The following is an 11312-nucleotide window of genomic DNA, read 5'->3' on the forward strand; positions in this document are numbered from 1 at the left end:
TCAATACAGCATGATGTTCATTTAAGAAATTATGGTCCCATTTAGAGTCAAATAAACCATAAAGCAGGATATGCTTTAGGGCAGGGCTGCCTAGTGATTGACAAGTTGTTACCATAGGGTTTTCCGGTCTGGGAATTGTCTGTGTTTTCGCCTTAGAACTTTAACCCTTTCACAGTGTGTTTTAAGTTCATGAAAGTTAATTGTAACATTTTGGTCGCCTAAAAAAGTCTTATTCAGCGTTCGGTTGTACTTAGCTTCACCCTCTCGTGTCACTTCTGGTTGCAAAAAACCAACATGACGACGGCCAAAAAGTCTCAAGGCTTCAAAACTGTAGTCCATAAACAAATGGGTGACATCACGGTGACTATGTCCACTTCTTATATAGCCTGCAGTCTATGAGCTACAGCCAGCAATCGGTTAGTTTAGCTTAGCATAAACACAGGAAGTAGGGGGAAACAGCAAACACGGTTGGCTTGGCAAATATGAGAGTTTGAGTTAAACATGCAGTATGTATAAAGTGTTAATGAGTGACATTTAGAGGTGCTGGTAGGCGGACAGAGCCACGCTCCAGCTGTTTCCTCCAGCTTTTAGACCTTCATGCTAACTTAAGCTAAGCTAACCGTGTCCTGACCGTGGCTTCATTTATAACATACAGATGTTAGAGTGGTATCAATCTTATTGACTAACTCTCAGCAACTCTAAGCAATATTCCTGGATTATCTGCAATCCCCCATGGAGCCCCTATAACACCCTGCCCTTCATTTAACAAGGTTTACTTTTATGTATCCTGGATAGGAGAGCAATAACCTGACTGGGATACTATATAATGCTGCAAGGGCAAAGTTATTTAGGTTTCAGTATATGAGTTCACCTAAAGAGTGCAGCTGCAGTGCAGGTCAGGAGAGGGTCTGTCTTGTGTGCAGGTGAGGGTGATGGACTTGCTCGGGATACTGACTGCAGTTGTTGGTCCTGAGTGGATTCGTGTTGCACAGCATATACGTGAAAGTATTCTTTTTTTAGCAATTTAGCAAACATCATAAAAATAAATGGAGTTATGCGCAAATGTTACAGTGATAAAAAAAATCTATAAAATAACACGTTAAAGTATCAGTTTTGTAAATGACTGACTGACTGGACAAATGATGCAAAATCACATTCAGCAAATTATCTGAAAAGCCTTGAACGCCACGTTAAGAGTACAGCTGTTCAATGCATGAAGTTTAGTTTACCAGTCATAGGGTGTGCCACTCCGTGATCTGGGTACTCTGTGTACTTTCTTTGGCTCTGGAGGAGCAAGATCTGAGAAAAATACCCTTGAGGCTGTCATAAGGATGTCATCGCAGTTTGGGCCTGTAGAAAGAGTCTAATGAAAAAAAAAAAGAGAATAGTAGGATCCAGTTTTTGGAGATTAACCCATAAGAGTAAAAGGGATTATTTACATCATTGCAAGCCAATGAATTATTGTCTTTTTGCCAGACAAGAATGTCAATTTTGGAAAACCATGCAAAACCCTGAATGTTTTTTTTTTTTACATCTCACATGTCATCTGTAGTATATGAATTGTGATTATGGGTAATACATTACAGCCTGGTTAGGTACCTAAACCACCTTGGGTATGACAGGAGGAGGGTGAGGGTGAATAGTTTCTTAGTGTCTGGGGAGATGTCCTTATCCACGGGGTCTCCCCAGGGGTGTGTCCTTACTCCTCTCCTCTATAAACTTTATCCCCGAGACCCGCAGGATCGTAGGTGATCCCGACTGACTTTACTGTCTTTCAGAGGCTCTAGTAGGTTCAGTTTTAGGGCTGGAGTGAAGACACATATTTTATGAAATTATGTCAGGAAATAAGTTAAATAACACTCCAAAGTTGGGCTAAATTTTAGCAAAGAAAAACTGGCATGGCCATTTTCAAAGGGGTCCCTTGACCTCTGACCTTTAACCATTCTGTAATCTACTGGTATGGCAACTTCAGTGTTAAGTCCAAAACTGCCCTTTCCAAAATAGTGAAGATGAGCAGTAAAGTCCTAGGTGTCCAGCAAAGTAACCTCACTGACCAGTACAATAGACAGCTAGTGCGGAGGGCTAAATCCATACTATCAGTAAGCGCCCACCACCTTCACTCTGAGATTCAGATCCTACCTTTTGGTTCCCGATTCAGAGTTCCCACTGTGAAGAGCAATAGATACAGGCACTCATTCATCCACTGCCATTTCCCTCCTGAACTCAGGCCAGGTCGCGTTCCATTTTTATTTGTACCGGTGATTTATCTATTTATATTAGCATTTATACCCAGGCTTTTTGTATCTTGTGGTCTCACCTATGTCTTGCTGCAAAAAACAGTTGTCCTCCAGGGACAATAAAGTTGAAGTTGAGTTGAGTTATGGTTAGGCAATTAAAACACGTTAAGGACGGATTGTGGTTACGGTTAAACAAAAGGCGACGTTAACTGCAGGTTGTATGCTACACGCAACTGTCACTTTTCAGCTTGCTACATAAAGGCCATTGACATTGGATGTATGGTACAGAATCATGTAATATGGAAGACCTTCCTACACTAGGCAGGGGGTCAACATGTCAGAATATGCTACCGTGTTATTTCCCTGAGTCGACACAGGTCAAAGCTCCAGAAAAGCAGCTATTTTGAATCATGTTCTCTGGCAGAATTGGTGGCTTCTTACCTTAAATACTTCATTACTATCTGTACGAAGCATCAATAAGATGTACAAGTGTCTAACTGATGTTGGTCAATAATGTTACATTACAATTTAAACATCTTCCCTGCTATTCTGGCTAGACTGGCTATTCTCAGCATATATAAAAAAAAAAGGTAACTAATGAGTACGTCCAAATCCAGTCATAACTAGACTGTGATCACCACAGTCATTGTTATGATGCCCATTTCTGGGCTTTTTGGTTCCAGTGAATGCTGCAAAACTCTCACAACAAGCATATCTGTCAAAGCTTTGGTAGACAATATCTTTTTCTATCAGCACATACAGTAAACTCTCAAACTATTCCAAAGCTTTTATTAAATCTACTGGAGTTGTGCCACCAGTGCTTGCATAATCTTACAGTGGTGCCACAATATCTAAAGTCAAGCATTCAAAAGGCTTTACGATCATTGCTGGCAGGCAGGCTAACCTGTCTTGGGATGGCAGCCATTAATTATGCAATGATTAATGGCATTTAAATATTACCCCCATAAACACCAGCTACACAAAGCTGAACATGAAAGGTGGAGAACACTGCATACCCAGCAGGAAATCAGGGTGAGAAATCACCATTTAGTTTTTTAACAACTTATTTAAGCAGCTCAGAAAATATACCAACTACCTAGATCTGACAAACATTAATTAAAAGAATAGTTCTACATTTTGGGAAATGCTCTTTTTTGCCAAGCGTTAGATGAGAAGATTGATACCACTCTCATGTCTTTACAGTAAATATGAAGCTACAACCAGCAGCCAGTTAGCTTAGCATAAAGACTAATCAGGAGGAAACAGCTAGCCTGACTCTGTCCAAATGTGGCAAGGAGTGGTGGAGACAATAAGTTGAAAGTAGGCTAGCTGACAAAACCACCTGGAGACTTGCACCCCAAGAAATACTAAACAGAACCTTGAATACTTTTCTGGTAAATGGATAAGGCACACGGATTCATTACTGATGAGGCAGAGACACATTTGCAAAAGAAGTCAAATATTTTATTGGAGTTAATCAAAGAAAAAGCACTAAATAAGATGGACTGGAGCTGTAGGGAAAGAAATGATTGAACAGTTTACGAATTACACAAACTAATATGGGATTATGAAAATGGTTCTTACGATATCTAAAAAAGGCCCAATATGAAATTTAAAATACAATGATCTAAAATATTACAGCTGCCAGTCCAAAATTAAACTATACAAAACTAAGATGAGGCCACTGTTGGACAGGCAGACTACACTGAGGAGTGTGCAGGGGTGTTATTTTAGGTCAGCCTAAAAGGAAACTCCAGTATTAAGAAGGCTTTTAACACTGCAACTTGACATTACTCAATACTGAGCCACCCTACTCACCACCATAGGGCATCACAAACAATTGTTCATCATAAGCCGTGGAACCATGGGCCAGGGTAAGGTAAGTAAAAACTTAAACCAAAAAAGCAAAGATCTCACTTAACACGATGATTTAGAAGACAAACTACAGTTTAAACCGGCAGTTCCACATACCTGCAGCAACACCAACACTACAACAGCATGCCAGGAAGAAGCAAGAGGACTCAACAGGCCCCAGGTGCTTTATATAGCCTGGCCTGATTAGTGGGTTGGTGGAGGATGTGTCAGGTAAGGGGCTGCGTTCAAAAACTGCAGAATTAGGGGAACCAAAAAATGCACCTTATTACTACAACTACAAATTGTGGTTTTATGTTGCCCCTGGCAAAGGAATAGTCCTGCAATCCAATCTTTATGCTAAACTAAGCTTAAATCTAGTGGGTGTAGCTTCACACAGTATTTAGACATAAGAGTGTTATTGATCTCTTCATCTAACTCTCGGCAAGAAAGCAAACAGGAATCTTTCCCAAAATGTCAAACTACTCCTTCAAGTGTGCTCTAGAGCAAGCTCTCTACAACTGCATATAAATACATAATGGGTGAGAGTTAATAACAATGCTGCCAATGACGAACCCTCTAAATTACCTAATTATGTGAGTAATGACTGAACTCAACAGAAAGCTAAATGAAAGGTGTTTTAAAGTACAAAAGGTTCATTGTCAGTCCGGTTATACAAGTACAATCCTGTGAATGACTTTCACTGGGAGGCTCCCTTAAAGAAAAACGCTGAATAGTAAATATGAAAAGACGTATAAAGTATAATTAAATCATTATCTAAGATAATTGCTAGAATGATTTAGAATATATGGACAGCTTACCGAAACAGTTCCAAATAATACATACCGGCTTATAAAATGGAAATAAAATCAATCTGTTTCATTAACAGACTGCTCTCTAGGAGGTCTCCAGCGCCCCCTGCAGGGTCATTAGTTGTGATCTTCTATATCTGTCTCTAAAACCACTTCTACACTATCTGACGAAACGCTAAACAAAATCATTTATTTCTTCTTCCCCAAATGATCACAAATCAGTTTCAGTCCCTTTTTGTCCCTCAGATAAAGACACATGACACATAATATTCATCTAATAATCATAACAATGATCACTTACAGATGAGGAGACGTATGAAGGTGTTTTGGATGCAGCTGTTCTGCACATAATGAGCAGGACTTTGCCCTGTAACGGTGTTATAATGATGTTTTATAACTAACAAAGACCAAGACTCACACACATCCCACATCCCACATCCCACATCCACACACCTGATCCGTTCACTTCCCTCCACTCAGTTCTCACATCCCTCCCCTTCATCCCTTCATCCCTTCATCCCTCGACCCTCATTCCTTCATCCCTCGACTCTCATCCCTTCATCTCTCGACCCTCATCCCTGCCTCCCCTCATCCCTTCATCCCTCGACCCTCATCCCTTCATCCCTCGACTCTCATCCCTTCCTCCCTCGACTCTCATCCCTTCATCCCTCGATTCTCATCCCTTTACTCTCAACCCTCATCCCTGCCTCCCCTCATCTCTTCATCCCTCCACCCTCATCCCTTCATCCCTCGACTCTCATCCCTTCATCCCTTACCCTTCATCCCCACATCCCCTCATCTCTTCATCCCTCAACTCTCATCCCTTCATCCCTCAACCTTCATCCCTTCCTCCCTCGACTCTCATCCCTTCATGCCTCAATTCTCATCCCTTCATCCCTCGACTCTCATCCCTTCCTCCCTCGACTCTCATCCCTTCATCCCTCAACCCTCATCCCTTCATCCCCTCATCTCTTCATCTCCCGACCCTCATCCCTTCATCCCTCGACTCTCATCCCTTCTTCCCTTATCCTTCATCCCCACATCCCCTCATCTCTTCATCCCTCAACTCTCATCCCTTCATCCCTCAACCGTCATCCCTTCATCCCTCGACTCTCATTCCTTCATTCCTCAACTCTCATCGCTTCATCCATCAACCCTCATCCCTTCATCACTCATCCCTTGATCCTCATCCCTTCAACCCTCCATCCCTCTACCCTCTACCCTCATCCCTCCATCCCTCAACCCTCATCCCTTCATCCCACCATCCTTCTACCCTCCTCCCTTCATCCCTCTACCCTCATCCCTCATCCCTCAACCCTCATCCCTCATCCCTCAACCCTCATCCCTTCATCCCTTCACCCCTCCATCCCTCCATCCCTCAACCCTCATCCCTTCATCCCTCCATCCCTCCATCCCTCAACCCTCATCCCTTCATCCCTCCATACCTCTACCCTTATCCCTCCATCCCTCAACCCTCGTCCCTTCATCCCTCCATCCCCCTCATCACGTCATCCCTCTGCTCTCATCCCTCTATCCCTCTACCCTCATCCCTTCATCCCTCTTCCAGACCCTTAATCCATCCCTCCTACATCATCATTGCTCCCCTCCATCTTCACCACGTAATAAACTATTCTAAACCCGTACCATTATCGCCGTGGTCTTTGTTAGTGAAATTACAGTTGAACGTCTATGTCAGGGTCAGCGGATGAAAGCGTCACATGCTGCCAGGCTGTGTGAAAACAAGCTGTGCTAAATTAGATGTGTGTGATCCCGCCTCAGCCACAGGGAAGGCACAGATACAGCTTTCAGATGACTCACCGCAGGAAACAGACAACAGGCTATTGATCCCAGAGGGAGCCGAAACACTGAAACACACTTTTCTCTCATCTGGGGAAAAAAATACATCACATACTTGTGTGTTTTCCTCTGCGTAAAACTCCTCAGATCTGTCTGTAATACACCATTTAATGTTCATATCTCAGGGTGATTTATTCATGCACTTCTGACAATAAAGTATAAACAGTTAATTTAAAAGACAAATTGGTAAAGTGATCTCTGTGCTCACATATTTTCTGCTGATATATCATACATGTGCATATGAATATTATTGTCTGACACCGATCAGTTTCTAAGAATTTAATAATATCACAATGACCAAGAGGATGAACTTACAGATTTACATTACAAAAGATAACTTTCATGTATTATTGGCAGGGAGGAATTCATTAAAACTGGGTTCATGAAGCAATAACATGGAGGTGATCTCCAGGGCTACAGGTGGAGAATGTCATCTCTGTCATCAATCATAGAGGTGTTTTCTTTTCAAAAGTGGATGAGCATACAAAAACATGTATGGGGGCTGCACAGGATAGATTTTTCTCAGCATTGCCTCTGAGATGAGAGTGCAATCTCCATATTTCAGGCTTGAAAAAGCAAAAGAATGCTGTATGTAGGGCTGGAACTAATGAATATTTTCATTGTCGATTATTTTTCTCAATTAATCAATTAGTTGTGTGGTCTGTAAAATGTCAGAAAACGGTGAAAAATGTTAAACAGTGTTTCCCAAAGGCCAAGATAACGTCCTCAAATGTCTTGTTTTGTCCACAACTCAAAGATATTCAGTTTACTGTAATAGAGGAGTAAAGAAACCAGAAAATATTCACATTTAAGAAGCTGGAATCAGAGAATTTTGACTTTTTTTTCCACTCAAACTGATTAATCGATTATCAAAATAGTTGGCGGTTAAGTTAATAGTTGACAACTAATTGATTAATTGTTGCAGCTCTAACTGTATGCATAATGTAATAGATCTTTTTTAAACAGTTTTTTGCTATAAGCAGCAGAGATTTAGAATCATCGCTCTGTTTGCTTCCAGAGGATTAATAAGAGCGGGACAAAAATGGGGAATAAAAGGAAGAAGAAGCTACTTTAAACTTTTAGAGGCAGGTTGTGAAATACCAAGTCTTCTCAATGTAGTCTTTGGATGCCAAACAATGGCCTCACACAGCAGCTCAAGTCTCTTTCTTCTAGTATAGGTGTTTGATGTAAACTTCGTTGGGGCGTAGGGCGTCAGGTCAGACACTCAGTTGGTGTGTTGAAGCTTGAAAAGGTCAAAACCTCGTTGTTGCTTCACCTCATCCCCGCTGCCAGCTTCTCCATCGCGGCTTTACGCTCCTCTGCTTTCTGCTGCGAGCGGCGCAAGACGTTCCTCAGCTCCTGAAGGTGGTCCAGCGTGCCCACCAGCTCACCCTTCACCGTCTTCATCTGGCTCTCCAGCATCTGCGTGTGATGGAGGGAGTTTCTCCTGTGTCGCCTGCTGGAGCGCACTTTCTCCTCCAGGTCCTCCACTGCAACGAGAACAACACGGTCACTCAACCACAAACACCACAAGAAGTAGCAGCAAGAGATTTTGACATACAGGAGGAAAATGGAAATATGAATTGTTTGTGATACAGACCCATGTTTTCCTGGTAGCACATGCTGTCTGAACTAGACTCTGTCTTCTTGTCCAACAGGTTCTTGGTCTGCTGCAGCATCTTCTCCATCTTGACCAGTTCGGCAGCCTTGGTGTCGCTGTCTCGACGGATTTTCAACAACCCCTGCTCCTTCTGAGTCAGCTCATCGTCAAACTTACTCATGTTAAAAATCTCAACAGCACGACTTGCAACTTAACAACCACAACTCTGAGCGACCTGCTACACAAAAGCCAACAACGTCAGTGAGCACAAGACACAAGGATGATGCCTCTGAAGCTGATTTCAACATCCAATAATGTTCCACTTGGAAGCACAGACCTCTCCTCCTGCTCATGAAGCGCCGGTTTGTTTGCAAAGGATCTGTGCTGCTGGTGATGTTTGTCTTTTTATAGCTTTGTGTAACCTCAGCACATGTCTGGAAGTCATCTGAAAACAGCCTGTTCTCAGTACACACCATTGCAATTGACAAGTCATAAGACTTCAAGGCTTCAAGCGAAATGGATGATTTATAACACCTACTCACTGGTGACAAAGTTCCTAAGCAGAGCAGACGCTAGCAAGTGTGTCCCTTTGGAGGATTTAAAACAAATAAAAAGTGTCTTTATTCACACCTGAGGTTCAAAACCACTTGAAAACATGAGCTGAACAATATGACCACTGTGGACTGTTCTCAAGATTATATTGGTGATACCTTTAGCATCTTTTTCAGGCAGGACAGGTCTGTGATATAAAATTAAATATCAAATTAAATATCAAATACAAAGTAGAAGCAAAGAAAACTTGAACATAAATTAGACATAAACACACTGATTAGCCACGCTCTCTCTATTATTGACCACGCACCAAGAAACATAGCAACAGCAGCTACGGAGCAGCGTCTTAACAACTCTGTAATTGTGTTATATAGCACATTATATGTGGAAGTATTCAGTCAGTGTGTATGTCAGTGACCTATTTAGAAAGTAAATAGGGAACTATTCAGCTCCCTGTGAATGATCTCCACTATAGTCAGGCTTATTCCCACATGCCATGCAAATGTTATGGGCCCCAAGGCTAGTACGGCCGTAACAAATGATTTGGGTTCAAATGTAAACAATAATGTGTATGATCATTTTTGTGTTTATTTTGAAATAAACACAAAAATGATCACACACTTTGAGTGTATCACGCTCTCCCCAACAAACAAAAATGGCTCATGCCTCTGATCTTAATAATTCAGAACCCCCGAAAAGACATTGAATGAAAAACATTAATTCTCATTGGGAGAAAATGGAAAGTTTCATTGCAATTCATTCTGATACAAAATTTTATGTTTTGATTTGTGTACATGCACACAAATTTCACCTTTTTTTGTGATGGTCAGCAAGGAGTCAATTTGTATGTAATCCACATAATTGTGAACCAGGAGGTATAGAGAACGGCGAACGCCATGAAGGGAGGTGGTCAGGGTGGATGGGTGGCTCAAAAGACACAGGACTTTTGCCTAGGAGGCAAAGTTGATTTATTTGTCAGTTACACCACTTCCGGAGTTATTTTAACCCAAACCGCGATCTTTTCTGAAACCTAACTAAGTAGTTTTCCTGCCTAAGCTTAATCAAGTCAATCTTTTCCTAAACCTAACTAAGTAGCTTGTTGCTTCAGCCTAACCAAGTCGATCTTTTCCTAAACCTAACTAAGTAGCTTGTTGCTTCAGCCTAACCAAGTCGATCTTTTCCTAAACTTAACTAAGTAGTTTGTTGCCTAAGCCTAACCAAGTCAATCTTTTCCCAAACCTAACTAAGTAGTCTAATTTTGAAAAGACTGGAGCGGAAATTGACACATGCTTCATGAGTTGCTGGACATTCATAGGAAAACATACTAAAAATACGTTGTTGAAAGTCGTGCTGAGCGTCATGAAAAAAAAGGGTGAATTTGTGTCCATGTACACGAAACCAATAGATTAAATCTTGTCACAATTTCACGAGCTGCCGTGAGACTGTGTTGTCCTCACACACGGTATGCTCCAGATTCCTGAGTGGTCCATTATCCCTCTGCTTCCAGTTTTTTGGAGGCTTGTCTTTGCTGTTTGGGCTCTAGCATTGTGTGGGCACATCATGCAACGCCATACCTTGAGGTGGGAGTAGAGCCACAGTACAGGGTATCAATGGAGACTCTGTTGGGCCTAATTTGAGCAAAGATTCAGAGTGTTTTGTACTTTTTCATGGTCTCGTCTGCCCTCATATAATTCAGCTTAGTGTATTTTTATCTCATCCCACGGAACAATAAAATAGTGGCATGGTCATGTCGTGTATGACAACGATCACCGGTATATTAAAGGTGCAGTGTGTAGGATTTGGCAGCATCTAGTGGTGAGGTTGCAGATTGCAACCAACTGAAACTTCTCCCAAGAAAACGCTAATGGCCCGATCTAGAGCCAGTGTTTGGTTTGTCCGTTCTGGGCAACTGTAGAAACATGACGGAGCAACATGGCGGACTCCGTGAAGAGGACCCGCTCCCTATGATATAAATGGCTCATTTTAAGCTAATGCTAATCCTTTAATGATATTCATAAATGCCAGTTGAGAACATTAACTCAAGTACTGTACTTAAGTACAAATTCGATGTACTTGTACTTTCCACAAGTCTTTTTTTTCATATCACTTTATACTTCTACTCCACTACAATTCAGAGTTAAACATTGTACTTTTTACTCCACTACATAAATTTAATACATTTAGTTACTTGTTACTTTAAATTAAGATGTAATATTATTGTTTAATAAAACATTTTTCCTGATCCCAGGAGGAAATTCACAAGCCACCCAGCAGTATATAAAGTAATTAAAATCAGCTCCACATTTACCAGCGGCAACATTAAAGGGATGTACACATTCATATCAATAATTACAATACAAAAATATAATATATATTACTCTGACCATTTTGCATGATGAGTAC

General features: G+C 41.4%; 1 protein-coding gene across 1 annotated transcript; it reads right to left on the minus strand.

Annotated features, from left to right (window-relative positions):
- Positions 1–7652: 7652 nt before the first annotated feature.
- si:ch73-389b16.1 lies at positions 7653–8746 on the minus strand. The gene is made up of 2 exons (XM_037770530.1): positions 8358–8746; positions 7653–8247 (listed from the first exon to the last, which is right to left on the minus strand). The coding sequence occupies exons 1-2, from the start codon at positions 8536–8538 to the stop codon at positions 8030–8032; spliced, it is 399 nt and encodes a 132-aa protein (XP_037626458.1). The 5' UTR covers positions 8539–8746; the 3' UTR covers positions 7653–8029.
- Positions 8747–11312: the final 2566 nt, after the last annotated feature.

Source organism: Sebastes umbrosus, chromosome 5 (assembly GCF_015220745.1).
Source record: "Sebastes umbrosus isolate fSebUmb1 chromosome 5, fSebUmb1.pri, whole genome shotgun sequence".
In the NCBI taxonomy this organism is placed as follows: domain Eukaryota; kingdom Metazoa; phylum Chordata; class Actinopteri; order Perciformes; family Sebastidae; genus Sebastes; species Sebastes umbrosus.